Consider the following 17100-nt stretch of genomic DNA (forward strand, 5'->3'; position numbering starts at 1 on the left):
AAGATTGAGTGAAATACAAAAAGAGAAGAAACACTTGTTGACAGTATTTCGCTTACGTTGCAGTGACGTTGACGTTTTACATTTTTAACCGTTACGAGCGACGGAAAATCACACCGCGCCGCGATGGGACGTCGCGCATGATTTCGTAAGATCGAGAATTTAACGGGGGGGCCGGGGCCCGGCGTAGAATCGCATTCGCAGCACTTTTGTCATCGCTACAAGGAATAATACAACGACGAATAAAAACGAATGAACGGAAGCCTCTCGTCGAATACTCGCGGCTATGAATTTTCCATAAATCGCCCTCGAGAGATCCATCCGAGTGCCCTGGATGGACCGCGGCGACAGCGGTGTTCTTCCGCAGGAAGAACACCGCGAGACGTTCGTATATAATTTCTGATATACATCGAGAGGAGTATTGCACAACATATGCGTACATGGTGTCTAGACCGATTGAGCGAGTAAGACGATTCTATCAATCGATAATAGGATCGAAAGATGCTTACGTGAAAACGGAGCAGCGTCTCGACTCAGCGGAGCATGTTTCGCGATGGTCCGTCAAACTGATTTTTCCCAGGATCACAAAAGCGTTGCGCGGAGCGTAAATTAAGGGTGGAAAAAACGTTGGTACGAGGAGGTGAAAAACGGGGGCGTTTGACAGGATGAAAAACTCGAGAGTCCCAGCAGCAGCCTCGTTGCAACGAAGGGCCCATATTCGTTTGGTCCCGGAGGAGTGACGCGGTGAACAGCAGGAAATGCGAGAACGGCGTCAACGTGATAAAAACGTTGCAGTTGGGCGTATTCCTATGCGTTCGTACGGATCTGTAACGCGCGCGACGGATTCTTCGAGAATGATTCGTCGCAAGGAGATACGAGCCTTGACAGAAAAATAATGTGACGAGTATAGAAAAAGATTCCTCTCCCGCGGCTCCTCCCCGCGTATTTGCATTACGACGATCGCCGGACGAGATAAATGGCGAGTAAAACTTTCGGGGATTCGGCTGTCCGGTGACCGGGGGACGAATACGTGTTTGTATTATCCTCTGGCCTGGATGTCGGCCGGGACCTTATCCTCGGAGTTCTCGCGAGGGCCCTTTTTCGAGGCTGGAAAACTCTGAGGCCTCCTTTCCCCATTTTCCCTTGTCTTGATCTTCCCCTCATCAGTAATACCGAAATCTAATCTACGAAATTAATCGGATCTCGGAGTGAAGAATAATTTGTACATGGAAAGTTTGCTCTCCCCGAATCCACCAACGATTCGTGTCGATTCCATTCCCATAGTCGTAGTCACTTCGTCACCGTTATCATGCTTTGTCGTGCCGTAATAAAACGACGAGAACAAGAGCGCGTACAGCGGAGGGGTTGCCAGGATATTTGACGGTGCGGATGGTGGTGGTTGAACGCGAACGTACCGGCGACGAGTACGACTTAAATGTGCTGACTACATTAAGACCCGGGGTATAAAAGATAGCCCGTCCTCACGATCCTATCCACAGACCGAGTTTGATCGGCCACCAGTTCGGTTACGGTGATATAACACACGCGTACACACAACACACACACACACACACACACACGCACACACTAATGTTTCCACATTTATATACGTCAAACCGGTAGAAACATAGAATCGAATATCTGTATACGTAAAAGGTTTTATCGAGGAGATAAATAGCTTGAAAAACCGTGCGAATTGGAAAAAAGATAAGAGAAAGAAAATTGAAGAATCGATCGGAGGGCAGGAGCAGTAGAAAAGCGATAAAATATAGAAAAGTTTTAAACATCGGTTAAGTATTTGATCGAGAGCATTGGACACGCAGTGTTTAGATCGAAATTTATAGTCGTTCGGAGTGTACTTTGTTTCGGGAAAGCAAGCCTCTCGGAGGTACGAGTTGCTAAGAGAAAATCGAAGAAAAATGACGCCGTTCGTATTGAGCACCACGAGCTATTTCCTCGTCGCAGTAATACTCGTTGCCGTCGTAATGATTATCTTCGATCACAAACGCTCGCGGAACAAAAAATTGATAGAAAAACTGGCCAAGTACGACACCGAAGTGGCCACCCTGCCCGAGCCACCGGGGCCGAAACCCTGGCCCATTTTTGGCTCGCTTCATCTCCTCGGACAATACGAAATTCCGTACATGGCCTTTGCCGATCTTGCTAAAAAGTACGACAGCCCTATCGTCAAACTGCGCATGGGATCCGTGGGCTGCGTCGCCGTAAACGGACTCGAAAACATCAAAGAAGTTCTCATCGTCAAGGGACAGCAGTTCGACTCGAGGCCCGATTTCAAACGATATCATTTGCTCTTCTGCGGCGACAAGGAAAATTGTAAGAATTTTTATTTCGTTCGTCCCTCCTTCGATCTTTCGACGAGATTATTTCTTCTACGAGATCGGGAAGCGTCGCGGCTCCCCCGCGGCTCTCTCGTTTCGTTCCTCTGAAAACGAAACTTTTCTCTTGGCTTTTTTTTAAAGTGAGCGTGAATCATTCGAACACGATGCTCCGCAATGAATCCAATTGTAAAACGGTACTCCAATTTCCATACGACGTTTTTTGTTTTTCGTGCCGAAATACGAAATGGTCGCGTACTTACGCGTGTGTTAATGACCTTGCTATCGGAGCTCTAGAAACGTGCGAGCAGACAGCGTGCAAAAATAAGATAAAAAGTGAGTCAAAAGGAAGGAAGGTAACGCGTGGCAAAAATCGGATCCGTAACGCCGCGTGTCGCGTACACGATAAAAATCGTTCTTACAATTTTCTACTACATGGTAATACGATACTCAATGCCGAATGGTAAAGTTGCACTTTTACGCCGTCGCTCTCCTCCCACTTCTCCGTTCGCATAATCGGCTTGACGCATTCCGAATTGGTTTTATTTCTTTGAATTTATCGTCGGAATTTCGTTCGGAAGCTTCGTTTTCGTCAGTCTTCAAAGCGTCATTTTTCGACGGTTTTTTTCATCTTGAATTTTCAACTCTTCCCAGTAATTTGTTTTTCTCGTTGTTTGAAGAGTTTTTTTTCGTCAATTTGGTTGCAGCCCTCGCGTTCTGCAACTGGTCCGAGCTGCAGAAAGCTCGAAGGGAAACCCTCCGAGCGCACACCTTTCCGCGAGCCTTTACCGCCAAGTTTGACCAGCTGAACGGCATCGTGTCCGAGCACTTGGAAAACTTCGTGTCCCACGTGGAGTCTCGGGCCGGTAGCGAGATCAAGGCGAAGCCTCTGGTACTCCACTTGTGCGGCAACATTTTCTCCAATTATTTCTGCTCGAAAAAATTCGCTCTCGATCACGTGGCGTTCAACGAAATGGTGAGGAATTTCGACAAGGTTTTCTACGAGGTCAACCAGGGCTACGCCGCCGACTTCATGCCCTTCTTGATGCCGCTCCACCAGAGAAACATGGCGAGAATGTCCAACTGGAGTCACAAAATCCGAGAGTTCGTGACCTCCCACATTATCGGCGATCGCTATTCCTCGTGGGACCGAATTATTCCGGAGGAGGATTACGTCGACTGCCTTATCAATCATATCAGAACGAAGAGCGAGCCGAAAATGTCTCTCGACACCGGATTATTCGCTCTCGAAGATATCATCGGCGGACACTCCGCGATCGGCAATTTGATCGTCAAAATTCTTGGCTTCATCGCGACGAGGCCAGAGGTACAGGCGAACGCACAGCGCGAAATCGACCTCGTCGAAACTGGTGGAGTCACCGTTGGACTCGAGCATCGAGGATCGATGCCCTACACCGAATCCATCATTCTCGAGGCGATTAGATTGATCACGAGTCCGATCGTCCCACACGTCGCGAACCAGGACACCTCGATCGGAGGTGAACATTTTTCCGATTTTTCATCGTTCGTTCTACGAAAATTTCAAAGCTTCATTCATTTTTTCCTCGATTTCGTTATTCCCCGATTATTCGCGCCTCGGTTCGACGATTAAATTCGTTCCGAGAAGCATTGCGAACCGGCTAAATTTCGTTGAGTAGAATTTCATCGTAGAATCGTTGGAATATTCATGAAAATTTCAGTTTTTAATGGATTTCGTGGTCTCTATGATTCCAGGATACAAAGTAGAAAAAGACACGTTCATATTCCTGAACAACTACGAGCTCAACATGTCAGAAAAGCTGTGGACATCGCCGAAAGAATTCATGCCCGAGAGGTTTATCCAAAACGGTAGAATTTCTAAGCCCGAGTATTTTTTGCCTTTCGGTGGTGGTCGAAGATCCTGCATGGGATACAAGATGGTTCAGTACGTGGGTTTCTCGACGATCGCGACGATACTGAAGAACTTTACAGTCTCTCCGATCGAGAGCGAGTCTTACGTAGTGCCGATTGGGAATCTCGCCCTGCCAGAAATAAGTTACGGCTTCCGATTCGACAGGCGACAACGCGCATGAATTAGGCAACGAAAACACGAAAGAAATGTTAACGCAAGCTCCTCAGAGCCTTTTTTTCTCAGGCATTCGCGTTCGCTTGGTAACGTCGAGTAAACACGTGAGATTCAATGAGAAAAAAAGCGTCGAGAGGAGACCTGATGAAAAGCTTTATCGACACTATTATTTAAGGATCTTAGAAAATTGATTTTTTTTCCTATTCGAATCGTGAAAAATCCGGACGTCCTAAATCATTTCCGGAACAAATTGGCCCTCGAGACTGAGAAAAAAAAAAGTCTTAATTTTCTTGAACGTTCGGAGGGTCGATTCGCTGACTGATGAATGTGATTTTTAACGTCAGCTCATTAATTATAGTTCATCTATTCTTTTTTCACTCACCACTTAGTGAAAAAAAGTATTCTCTCGGTGCTGACGGACTGAAAAATCCAAATTACCTATCAGCCAAAGTAATGCTGAATCGAAGAATCTTGAAATCGAGATTTTCTATCGATTTGGCGATTCCAATACGGAGAACGATTCGATACACATGCAACTAATTCAATTTCATTTTTACATGTTTATCTATCACCTCGTAATTTATTGATATCCAGATGATTATTATTACCGCTAAGTAGGTACATATAATTCCACTTCACCATTTTCCCATTTTTTATTCGATCGTGGAGCATCAAACCAACGTTTGAGTGTTTTCTTCCCTCCTCCTCCTCTCCCCCTCTTTCCCTTTTCATTGAAAAAACTTATTGTACATTCGTAAAAAAGAAGAAATGTTTGTTATTTAATTGAAAGTGATTGTTGCTTCGTTTAATTTATTATTTAAGCTGATGCTAGAATTATATATTGCGGATTAAAGGAGACAAGAAATAATGTACGAAGGCTTGTTTGATTTATCGGCAATTCCCCTCTTGTCGCGAACCAAACATTTATTAAATTTCCAATCGTTATCTTTTCAACAAATTTATATTTCGAACGACGATTTTGAATGGACGCAATACTTCGTGAAAAGGGAACAAAAACTTGGATTCGTTTATTTTTACGTAAACGTGTATTTCTAACAACGATTATTTATTAAACGATCAAAAAATGTTTAACAATTATTCAAAAGACTGAGAATTAAAAGTAATTTTTGGTCGATTTGCTGTCCGCTAAAAAATGGCCGTCGATTGGCTCTCGAGAAGTTGGCGCGGCCAACGATTCAAAGGGGACTTTTGACAATCGTCGCTTCAAGTAATTCTACAGAGCACCAATTTGCTTAGTTTCATCGCGCTGAGTAAAATGGCATTCGGGTGAGTGAGTGATTTTGAATTATGCGCTGTGCGACGAAGATTCTTCCCCGGAGTTGAAAAAGGGGGGAAAAGCTTCAAGCCTCAACAGCCGCGAGATCCTTCATCGGGAAGATGGCAGCTTTTTCGGGTTGTTGTTCCTCCGAGCGAGGCTTGTTGCGGCTGAACATTTCGTCGATTTCGTGCAGCGTTTTGCCCTTGGTTTCGGGCAGGAAAATAGCGACGTAAAGAGTGCCGAGGAGGGAGACGGTGGCGTAGAAGCAGAAGACCCCGTGCTTGCCGGCGAGGCTGAGCATGTCGGGGTAGGTTTTGACGGTGACGAAGCTGAAGACGTAGGCCAAGGAGGTCGTCGCTCCGGAGAGTATGTCTTTGACCTTGGCGGGGAAGATTTCGCCGATCATGGCGAACGGGAGGACGAGGAAGCCGATGGTGCTCATGAAGATGAACATGAGAACGCAGATTACGGGGACGAGGCCGTTGTCGCCGAGCTCGTAGCCGCGATCGATCGCGAAAAGATAAATCGACAGAGAGCCCATGAAGAGGCTCATTCCAATGCCGGAGATTATGGAAGGCCATCTTCGTCCGAACCTCCGTGAAACCGAGGCGGCGAGAAGGGACCCGAAGAGTCTGGTGGTCCCGATGAGGATCGCGCCTAAATAGGCGTCCATTTTAACGCCGGCGTCCCTGCTGATCTCAACGGCGTAATAAACTATTACGAAAATCCCGGAAAACTGTTGGAAGAAAAAGTAAGTTACGATTATCGCGAACGGGACGATCGACGATCGTCTCAGCAGGTGTCTCAGCATCGGTTTCTTCTTCGGATGCTGCTTCTTGTGCAGCTCCGCCTCGAGTTCCGGGGGGGTCGGAGCCGCTGCCGGGATGCCCCGGAACTTCTTCATGATCGCCCGGGCCTCCTCCGTCCGGCCGGTCTCCTTCAGCCATATCGGGGATTCCGGTATGACGAGGAGGGTCACGCCGATCGCCGCGGTCGGGAAGAGAGAGCAGAGGAGCGCGATGAGCCTCCAGTTGTCCTGCAATCGGGACAAAATCTTTAGAGTCGAGCTTCGAGCTCCCCGGGAGGCCGCGAATCAAGCCGCGCCCTGACCTGGAGCAAGTAGCCGAAAATGTAGACTATGAGAATCCCAGTCGCGATCGCGATGCTGCTCCACGTCGCCAGCGTCCCTCGCCACTTCGGTGACGCAACCTCCGCCGAGTAAACCGTCGCTGGAACCGCCGCCAAACCGGTCGCGATTCCCCCAATAAAGCGCCCGACCACGATCTGAGCGTAACTCGAGGACATGTAAATCACGAGCCAACCAGCCAAAGAGAAACTCGACGTCACCAGAAGACTGATTTTCCGGCCCCGCCTCATTACAAAACTGCACAACAAACATCCCAGAGGCGTCCCGATCGCGGCTGCGCTCGCTTTAACGAAAATTTCGAAACGTATTTACCAACTTTTTACGCCAAAAATCCGAAAGATTCGATTATCAAAGGCTTCTCTACGGTGATCCAGATTCCACATCGGGATCCAGATTCATCGAAAGTCGTGAATGCTTTTTTTATTTTACCTATCCACGAAGCCTGGCGAGGGTCGATCTTCAGTTCACTGTCCGCCGACTGAAGCGTTGGAAGTACAACGGCGCTGTATCCGAAGCCCATCGCTGGTCCGATGACCGAGATGTTGGCCAATATGCTCATCCCCATCTGTCAAAAAATCCATTCAATTTTATCCCTCGTACGATTTAACATTAGCTGCACGAAACTGGATTCCTCGAATCCCTCCCCCCTTAATTCCCTCCGCGTTGCGCCTCATCACTCCGACAACATTTTCCACGAGAAATCTTCGCGACCCAACGAAACGTTATATAAATTTACCTGTTCGCTAATAACTAGACGCGAATATGCATAAGCGGAGCAAACGGTGCGGAGAAAAATGTTGGAAAACACGAGAATCGCATTGCGGGACACGCGAGACGAACGATTATCACGAAACCGGGATCCGCGACCATAAAATCCTAAAATCGTAACCACCGTGTGCGTCACTGGACCATTTCTTCGAGCTGAGTAGCAGCCCCGTGAGTCGTCAGTGCTCGGAAGTCTCGTTCGATTAGCGATGAGACACCTGCCGCGGAAGAGTCGCTTCTTATCTATTCGTCATTTTGGGGAACGAAGCATCGTCTGACCTCTGATCCGCGCCGCATTTTCGAGGTAGAAAAACTCCGGTTCTAATTTGATGATTCTTCGGATTTGCCAGTGATTATCAAAAACTCGACGAACGATAAAGTCGGAATTCTCGACAAATATTTCTCCTCGTTCAACATTTTTGAAGTTTTTACCAAAATTTTCGTTGTAATTTTCGTGCCGTTTGCAGATGAGAATTTCTGAATTGCTTATTTCACAGTTGAGCATAGTAAAATTCGATAATTTAAATCGAGATCGCAATGGAAATGAGTTATTAAGATGAGCCGAGGATTTTGAAGTTCGAAAACAGACTTAGTCGAGTGGAGTATTAAAAAGTTGGATCGCGTCTGAATGACCGGCGCACCGGTTGGTCTATTTTCGTGTCGCGTTAATTGAGACGTGCCATCTGTCCGGTATTATTGAATCGAGGTGGCATCGGTACGAGTTTCTTTAATCGGAGGATCGCTTATTTCGATTGTCGCGAGATTAGTAGAGTGAATAATAAATTGGGAAGAGAAGCTCGACGATGCGGTGGCCCTCAGCCGTCAATCCGGAGCGTCGCTCTCTCCCGGCGGTTATCGAAGAGCCAATTTTTTCGAGCACACTGCGCGTCTTGATAAAGACGAATAAAAATCAGCTCGTTTCTCCCGAGTCAAAATGAAAACTGGGTAAAACTGAGAGCTGACTGTTCGGCTTTCAAGGCACTTCGCGAGGGCATTTGGCGAGTGATTTATGACGAGATTTTCGCTATTACAATGCGAATATATCTCCCGAGAATTAGTGTTAAGATGAATCACCCTCGTCTAGGCAGCCAGCAATAAAAAATGCTGTTTCGAATAAAAAGTTGGAGATTACGAGCTCGTTCGATCCTCGATCACCTGAGGGACGCAGTGGATCAGACTTATTTATAATTATTCATCAAATTCCCCTTCCATCGACGCCCGCCGAGTGAATCTCCCTCGCGTATCGCAACGATGGAAATATTTTTCGAGAGACGAGAGAGGCGACGAAGAGCAACGTACTTGATAAATCATTCCTTTCCTTCGCTGACGTTTTTTCTCCTCGGGACTCGAGTCGAGCTGCAACATAAAGTTCATCGTTGTAATCTAATCGATATTATAATGTTGCAGAATAAATATTTATTCGAGGACGAAATAACGAGGCGGACGATCGAACTATGTCGGTGTCGAAATCCCGAGCTCGACCACTTTTTCTCGCCTTGATCTCACTCCCAAAGCATTTGTGCAAGTCTGTTCAGCCCTGGAGGTTTATCTCGTCAATGCGTGATAAGACATTTGGCTTCTTGTCAGAGAGCGCTCACGCGCACCCGGCACGAAAATTGAGTAATTCTCGATCGACGAGGAATCGCTTTTATCACGAATCTCGGAAGATTTCTACGGAGCGATGAATGAAGCTCGACTCGTAGTTTGACCGTACAACGATCAAAAATGCTCCCATCGAGGGCAGCACGCTCGAGAATCGATCGGACATGCATCGAAACAGCGACAGCTCAACAATGAAAATCTTGATAAATGATTCCCCGTGCACTCACCTTCGCTTCCACCGCTTCGCTGTGCTCGCTCATCATGGATGATGGATTTAATGCGCACTCGTCAATGGTAAACGGTCGAATAGAAACGTAAATACAAATGACCGGATTGGAGTAGAGATTGAAGGAAGCAGCCGAAAATCGAGTTAAATTTGCTTCACGGTTGATCTCCTTTCGGTGAAAATTAGCAAGTGCAAATGCGAGTCGAAACCCCGTTGTTTGTAGCACGGGAGGAAAAGCCGCGAGAATATTTAAAAAGCACGCGCATGCGCGAGTATTTTAGAGGAGCGCGAGATCGCGAGACTGCGTGAAAACCCGTTGAGTTTACTGTCCTCGGAGGCGGCGAGAGTCGATCGTGAATCGTGCGTACAGCGCGAGACGAAAGAGAAGAAAAAACCGAAGGTCCATAAGGTTTACTCCACTCGAGGGATTATGGATGAGGATTGGGAAACGAGACGAGAGAGCGAAAGGTCGCCGGGTAATGGGCAGTAATCATGTTGGAGAGTTTGAGCGAATTTGCGCGTTTCGTTGAAACGATTTCGAAATACTGGACAAAATTTTTCTCGATTTTCGACTACCCCCGTGATATTTTCCTCGCGAAAATCGAGCTCGTTACTTCGTCACGATTTCCATTGCACTTATCAACGTGACGTTTCTCCAGTGCCAATAAACCCGAGAGTCTCGTGCACACTCTCCTCCTATCTCAGACTCACTGACTGGCAAACAAACATTAAACGTTAAAAACGACTCGATGCGAGAAGTGGAAAAAACGAGTAAGTTTGTCCGGCTCTCCCTCTCTCGCTCACGAGTCACTCTCGTTCCTACAATGGGTATACACTTCGGCGCCAGAAGCATGAAAATCAACGAATAGCACAATCGTCGAATCCCCCCCAAAAGCCTCCCGCTTTCTCGCTCGTATAACACCGACCGATTGTCTCACTCATTATCTGACACACGTTCCTTCCTATCTGCGCGTGAATTTAATTGCGAATTTCATGGCGCGCCAGTGCTCCGCGCGGAGGCTACGGATGTACTCGCGATCATAATTCCATGCGATCTATATATGTAGGTCAGCGAAGATAAACGAAGAAATAGACGATATTTAAAGATCGAATGGGGGGAGGATTCGAGCGATTTTTTGACACCGTTTCGTCCACGCAGCGCTCGTTCGATCGACACTGAAAGGCTAAAATCAATAGTTGTTTTAGTCCAGCTGTCGCCATCGATGTTCTCTCGATTGCTGGCGATTTATCAAGTTTCTGAAAAAAGTCTTGACAAACTTGGATTAATTGGCGGGAGAATAATCAGCATCCCACACTGGGGGGAGAAACGAGAAAAGTTGAATCAATCAAACGGCCTCGTGGAGTACGTCAAACAAAATATTTAGTTGATCGAATGAAATAAATCTTGTGCGGAGACTCGACGAAATCCAAGGGAACTAAATTCATTTGGTTTATTCAGTTAAACAGAATGAAGAAATCCTCCAACGCTTTCTCAAGATCACGCGAATCTAACGGAAATCGAAAATTCCGACTTTAAGAGTTGAAATTTCTATTCGATCCCGGAATTGTTGTACGATCTATCGTCCAGTTATTGTCGAGAAAACAATTAACGAAAATCACATTTTTTAAGGGTTATACACAGAGCCAGGGGGTTTAAATAATATTAAAAATTAATAAATCTCAACAAATAAGTTACACATCATTTTAGTTATTGCGAGAATAAATTTCAATCGTTTCTTTGATCATGAGGAGAGCAAAGAGAGTTCAATAGCTTGTTTGAATCCGAAGTAACGCAGACTGAGAAAAAAAGTCATTGGAAGAACGAAAGGCATTGCGCCGCCGAGCATTACGCGGTGCCATTGAAATATACGACCGTCGCAAAGTCAAACATGATTAAACGAATAAAATAGTTTTAAATCAAACTGCAGATTCGTTGTCTCCGAAAACGTTGCAATCGCGAAGAAAAATCTTCCAATACCGTCAATTGCTGTTGAATCGACAATTTTTTTTCTCAGTGCACGATCTTCCTTGTACCAAACTCTCGTCTCAGTGCACGTGGTTACCCATCGATGAAAAAACATGAAAATTTTGAAGCAAATTGAAGATAAATTTGAGATAAAATGCGTGACATCGATAGGCGAATTAATAATCGAGTAAAATATTTATTTATCTCCCGCGTCAAGAGAGGATCGTAATCCGCATTCGTACGTCGAGTCGGCTCGCATTAATCCTGTAGATCCGGCATTTGTTTCGTGTCAGCACTTTGTTTTTCCTGCTGTCTTCTGAAACAAAAGCGAAACAAACGCCACTCGCTAGTCGCTTCGTCCTCGTTACGCAACAAACGAGAAAATCTGCATGATTACAGAGAACGCGCGCGGTTATTGTTTTACCTGCGTGGACTCTTTTGACGCGCCCACGCCGATGGGCACGAGAGAATTAGTAGTAACTACAAAAACGAAGATCGTGCGAGTCGATGGTTTTGTCTTAGGATGCAAAAAGGAGGAGAATAATCGGTGAATTTAGCTGGGAAATCGATGCAACTTCGACGTCCTCTTGAAACGGGGATTTCAACACCGAAATAATCGACTCGGAAGGACGAACAAGTCGAGGCTTTCGGCCCTCCTGCAAAAGTTGAACGAACCGTTAAGGAGTTTCGGTACAAAAGTCTAAATATTAAGAAATTGATCAAACTTGGTGATAATGTTGTTCAACATCAAGTGCAAAAACACAATTTTTTTCAAAATTTTCTTCTACTTAGTTATCGAGTAATTACGCATTAAAGCAGATTTCTTATGCCCGGAATGTATACCTATATATATGAAAACGCTATGCTTATACACGTGAACTTTAGTGATCAATTACTCGATAACTGTGTAGAAGAAAAATCTTAAAAAATTTGTATTGCCAATTTTGGCACTAAAGAATATGTTCACCAAATTTTATAAAATTCTAAACTTTTTGAAATTTTTTATGTTTCTAGCATGGTTTAGCATGGCAACATTGTATTGCCTGTACCGAAACTCCTTAATTTGTCCGATACTGGAAAGAGCGATTCAGGCTCGTTGCAAAATAACGCGAGCGGGTTGAAAAATCGATCGAATTCGTTGAGTTTGAGGATTGAAAGCATTCGCAAAAACTAGTCGAGATAAGAATAACGGAGATTAAAGTTCGTTTGCTTTTGTACGATTGCGGTGTCTGAAAGGCCGTGCAAAGTAACCCGAGCGATGGCATTCCCGCTCCTCGTCGGTATCATAAAAGGCTCCGAGCTGTCAGTCGCGCGATGTGACGGCCATCCTTGATGGGGACTTAAATTTGAAGCGTCTCGCGATTTTTCGCAACAATTATCAGTCCAATCTCGTCTCGAGCGTGCCGCACCCTCCCGAAGGGAGCGACCCCGGCACGAGGGAAAGTCGAGCAGCCGCGCGCGAAGAATCCGGGCGTCCGACGATGCAAAAACGACGGATAAAAAAGCTCGAGAAAATGTCGCGCGCCCCCGAGGCTGGAGAAGCCCTTAAAGTGCGCCTCGAGGAGAATAAACGTTTGCACGAAAAATCACGAGCCTAGATACCTCCCGAGTGCAGTTGTGATAAGCGAAACGCGTCGAGTGTGCCAGCGTAAATAAACACTCGCGCTTGGCTCACGGAAAACCTGTATTCGCAACTATTTTTCATATTTTTATCCGAAGAAGCTCGTCGTGCAGTTTGCGGTTGAATTGCACCGCGGGAACATGCGATTCAGCGAGAGAAGCGTTGCGAGCGACGGTCTCTTCGGGCACCTCATCAGCTTGCGACGATTGTTCGAACGAGTTGATTCGGCGACGCACGCCTCAAAAGTGGACGAGAAGAGGCCTCGGCCCGAGTTACTCGCCGCTTCCTCGTAGCTCCGCGTGGGAACGAGAAATTTTCATTCGACGGATCGTGGTTCGAGCACTTTTTCCCCCCAACAGCACTCGATCGAGTTGCCGCGCGAGCTCGTACAGGCAGGGGGACTCGTGCCCCTCGGGAGGAAACGCGACACGAGATTTCCGCGTTTTCTCTCACACAAGACTCGAAGCGCCGGGATAAGAGCGAGGGGAAAATAAAATTCGCGCGGACGAGTCGATCGAGAAGAGAAATATCGAAACTTCATAAATTCGGGACTCTTCACCGGTCCCGCAGAGATGCTAGCCTCGAGCGGATGCTGCCCGGAGCGACAGGTAGTTTTTCAGGTAGGTTTTCAATAACGGCGTCAAGCCCCGCGCCGTCATCCTCGAGCGTTATTCTTGTTATTATTGTTACGAAGGTGGTGGGACTACGTGGAATTTTATTCCTTCTCGTTCGTTCGTTGTTGTTGTTTTTTTCTCATTGACGAAGGACGAAACGCGTTACGTCTACTGCCTTTGCGTACGCGGCTCGACGAGACGCACGTAACGGCGAATGAGTCGAGAGGGAGATCGAACGAACGCGTTGCCGATGCGAAAATCTTTCGTAATGGCACAATCTTCAATCGCCTGCTGTGCAATATCGTTCCTTCGCCGCATCCACTCAATGGATTCTCTCGTTTTCCAGTTCCTCTACGGGACTCTGGCGGTCTCCTCTCTACTGGGACCGGGCATGAGCATGGGATACTCCGCCATCGCTCTTCCCTTGCTCAAAAACTCCGCTGAGCAACCCATTTTGAGGGAAAACGAGGCCACGTGGTTCGGTGAGTCCAAATTCGATGATTGGAGAGATTTTTCATTTTTTTATCGTACCAGTCCCTTAATAACGGGCGAAAGGCACCATTTTTTCATCCTAATTCCGTCAATCTTCTTTGCTCCCGGATCGCTCGAATCGTTGCGTTTTTTATGCTTGATTATCGGGACGTTTATACCTACAAATGTTCAGCAAACGCACTCAGCGATAAACGGTCATTATAGCTCGCGTTTTATTATGTAACGAAAAACTTCAATAAAGCATTGAACGCTCGATTGTATACGTTCGTTAAATTTTTAAGGTTATAATGTAATAAATCGCACGTTTTAATTCGACATTTTATTAAAAATTTCAATTCATTCGATTTTGTTTCATGTCCTCGTTCATTTGTGTTAAAGTGGAGAAAATATTTGAGAGCAATTCGAAAATTTGATAAACCGTTGATTTCTGTGGAATTCGACGATTCCGAGTGACAATAAGCTTCGTTCGCGGAATAATACAGTGGATCTCATGACGAATAACGCGAGATTTATTTACAGCCTCGATAGCCATGATATCAACCCCAGTCGGATGCATTGTGAGTCTATTCACCATGAAGGCTGGACGACGCGCGGCCATTAGTTGTTCTGGAATAGTTTGTTCGGTGGGATGGATTATAATTGCGACCAGTTACACCGTTACACAACTGCTCTTTGGCAGATTCGTAACTGGTAATTATTACATTGATTTATCGCTCGAAAATGGTGATTTTCCTTTCAGTGAATAAGTACGACGATTTTTATCATTCAACAGTTTCAGCGAGACAATTAATTTTCATTCTTAATGTATTCAAAATCAAAAGGGAAAGTGAGAAAGAGGCTTTTGAATGATTGCGACGAAAAGGACGGTGGCACGGTGTTAGGTTAGAAAACAACATTTCGATTCAAAGTCGTACGAAAATTCCGTAGATTCAACCATTTTTTGCCCGAATGCCAAACAATTTTGCCACGAATTCGTTCAGCTGCGTCCGAACTACGAAATGTCAAAAAATTATTGCCACGTTATTTCGATGAATTTATTGTTTTTTATTCAAGATCCAGCAAGAATATAATGCGAAGGCTGGAAAGGAATGAGAAAGAATTTGTAAAATATTTGGCCTTGCGAAAAATTGTGGAGAGAATTGCACCATCTGAATTTGTGAATTTTTGTTCAGGATTCGCGACTGGACTCGCATCGACTCCGGCGTGTGTTTATCTCGCTGAAATTTCAATTCCACGATACACAGCGATGTTGACGACGTGTTCCAGTCTTTTTATATCGATTGGAATAATGCTCATATATTTTTTAGGTTTTATTATAAAAGTGAGTGATTGTAAATGATCTTTTGACTAAAAAATAGTTCAAAATTCTTTATAATTATTAGCTGAATAGCATTGTTTAGAAAAACATAAAAATGCAATTCTCGTCGGATGTTTCAGGACGACTGGCGAATGGTGGCAGTAGCGTCGGTTATTGTCCCGACGCTATCAGCTGTTCTAGCCTTGGCCGTGATGCCTGAAAGTCCAAGATGGCTGTTGACGAAGGGCCGAGAAGAGGAAGCTCGAAAGTCACTGCTTCGTCTCCGAAGTCTCGAGCACGAGACTGCCAATTTTCGGGATGAATTTGACGCGTTGCTACGCTACAATGAACCGAAATACGAGATCGAAATGTCGAGCCCCGACAGCACGAGATTACCGACCATCGAGTGTGAAAAGAGCGGGAATAAAGTGTCAACGAAATCGTACAGATTGAAAAACGAATTACGAAACGATTTGGGTGTTTCCGGAAGAGTTAAAAAATTCGTTAAAACTCTTGGTCTACCTGAAATTTGGAAACCCCTCGTTATCCTCAACGCTTTCTTCTTTTTTCAACAATTTTGCGGAATTTACGTTCTCATGGCTTACGCTGTTGATCTTCTCGAGAAAACCGGCTCTGCGAATGATCCCTATTTAATTACAGCTGTCATCGGACTCGTACAAATCGGCGGAGCTTTTTGCCTCGTTCTTACGAGCTTCAGGTACAAAAAAAAAAACGATCGTTACAATTTTTCACATCTTCTGTATAGACTGACATCGACCTCTTATTTTCTTTCTCACAACGACAGACTTGGCAGGCGACCTGTAACTCTGATTTCCGGATCAGGAATGACAATTTCTCTTGCTGGCCTCGGAATATACAACCAATTGTTTGAAAATACACTGTTTTCACAAATTCCACTCACTTGTATTTTCGTATTTGTGGTAAGCTCTGACAAATCGATAAATCGTCATACTAACGAATGAAAATTCCTTTTTAACACGTTTCCAATATCCAAAAATGGCCAGTAACGACAATCGATCAGTGATTTTTTTATATGCACGACATTAATTCGATTTTATGATCACTATATTAAAGAAATATTTCATGATTGTGCCAATGGATTGTGAATTATTTATTTTCAGGCTTCCGGTTCTTTCGGATTTCTGGCCCTGCCCTGGGCAATGATCGGTGAACTATTTCCTACGAGATACGTTAACGTTTTGGGGCCTACGACAACGTGCCTCGCGGGGCTTTACAATTTCGCGACTGTTCAAATTTATCCGAGTTTAGCGGAATTCGGTCCGATCGTTATGATTTATACGTATTGCGCAATTTCTCTATTGGCAACTCTTTTCGTTGCATTAGTTTTGCCCGAAACTTTGGGAAAAACGAAAGAGGAGATCGAGCGAGGTTTCCGAAATCGATCTCAGTGAAACATGAAAATGCTTTTTACAAATAAACTTGAAGAAAAAAAATACAAAAGATGAAAAAAGTTTTGTTCGAACAGTGGAAATTCTTTCACCTTACACAGACCTTTTTCAACTCCGCATTTTGATTATAACATTCACACACGCATCACGAACATTTTGAAGGCCGTGCACACGAGCGACACTTGTGGCGAAATAATGAATTTCGTTGTGGAAATTTCAGGAAGGGGAAGGCAAAAACAATTCAGTGATTTTTTTCACAGCTT

General features: G+C 45.2%; 3 protein-coding genes across 6 annotated transcripts in view; 2 read left to right on the forward strand and 1 right to left on the reverse strand.

Annotated features, from left to right (window-relative positions):
- LOC122413040 (facilitated trehalose transporter Tret1-like) overlaps positions 1 to 16900 on the forward strand; it is a 25477-nt gene extending 8577 nt beyond the window's left edge. The window contains exons 1-7 of one of the 3 annotated variants that reach the window (XM_043423118.1): positions 13040 to 13624; positions 13965 to 14100; positions 14630 to 14800; positions 15283 to 15431; positions 15548 to 16125; positions 16213 to 16348; positions 16550 to 16900. In XM_043423118.1, coding sequence (XP_043279053.1) covers positions 13577 to 13624; positions 13965 to 14100; positions 14630 to 14800; positions 15283 to 15431; positions 15548 to 16125; positions 16213 to 16348; positions 16550 to 16840 — 1509 coding nt within the window. In that variant the 5' untranslated portion in view covers positions 13040 to 13576 and the 3' untranslated portion in view covers positions 16841 to 16900. Of the gene's footprint in view, positions 1 to 13039; positions 13625 to 13817; positions 14101 to 14629; positions 14801 to 15282; positions 15432 to 15547; positions 16126 to 16212; positions 16349 to 16549 lie in introns of those variants that run through there. The other 2 variants (XM_043423116.1, XM_043423117.1) reach the window with 2 other exon arrangements.
- LOC122413042 (cytochrome P450 307a1-like) lies at positions 497 to 5270 on the forward strand. Its single transcript, XM_043423120.1, has 3 exons — positions 497 to 2331; positions 3041 to 3832; positions 4068 to 5270. Exons 1-3 carry the CDS (start codon positions 1917 to 1919, stop codon positions 4403 to 4405), a joined length of 1545 nt encoding a protein of 514 aa, XP_043279055.1. The 5' UTR covers positions 497 to 1916; the 3' UTR covers positions 4406 to 5270.
- On the reverse strand, positions 5426 to 16970 carry LOC122413043 (facilitated trehalose transporter Tret1-like). Of its 2 annotated transcripts, XM_043423121.1 has the most exons (5): positions 9419 to 10417; positions 8889 to 8945; positions 7254 to 7389; positions 6788 to 7107; positions 5426 to 6713 (listed from the first exon to the last, which is right to left on the reverse strand). In XM_043423121.1, exons 1-5 carry the CDS (start codon positions 9452 to 9454, stop codon positions 5760 to 5762), a joined length of 1503 nt encoding a protein of 500 aa, XP_043279056.1. In that variant the 5' UTR covers positions 9455 to 10417; the 3' UTR covers positions 5426 to 5759. The 2 variants fall into 2 exon arrangements, with proteins under 2 accessions (XP_043279056.1, XP_043279057.1); XM_043423122.1 differs by lacking the exons at positions 8889 to 8945; positions 9419 to 10417 and adding an exon at positions 16941 to 16970.
- Between the last annotated feature and the right edge of the window lie 130 nt (positions 16971 to 17100).

Source organism: Venturia canescens, chromosome 7, assembly GCF_019457755.1.
Source record: "Venturia canescens isolate UGA chromosome 7, ASM1945775v1, whole genome shotgun sequence".
NCBI classification, from domain to species: domain Eukaryota; kingdom Metazoa; phylum Arthropoda; class Insecta; order Hymenoptera; family Ichneumonidae; genus Venturia; species Venturia canescens.

Bases quoted from the DNA above. Each gene is read 5' to 3' on its own strand.
- LOC122413042 (XM_043423120.1), top strand. From the start codon at position 1,917: ATGACGCCGTTCGTATTGAGCACCACGAGCTATTTCCTCGTCGCAGTA. The intron at 2,332-3,040 runs GTAAGAATTTTT...ATTTGGTTGCAG, and splicing joins CTGCGGCGACAAGGAAAATT to CCCTCGCGTTCTGCAACTGG. The intron at 3,833-4,067 runs GTGAACATTTTT...CTATGATTCCAG, and splicing joins CCAGGACACCTCGATCGGAG to GATACAAAGTAGAAAAAGAC.
- LOC122413043 (XM_043423121.1), bottom strand. From the start codon at position 9,454: ATGATGAGCGAGCACAGCGAAGCGGTGGAAGCGAAG. The intron at 8,946-9,418 runs GTGAGTGCACGG...TTTATGTTGCAG, and splicing joins GCGAAGCGGTGGAAGCGAAG to CTCGACTCGAGTCCCGAGGA. The intron at 7,108-7,253 runs GTAAAATAAAAA...TTTTCGTTAAAG, and splicing joins TCGCCAGGCTTCGTGGATAG to CGAGCGCAGCCGCGATCGGG.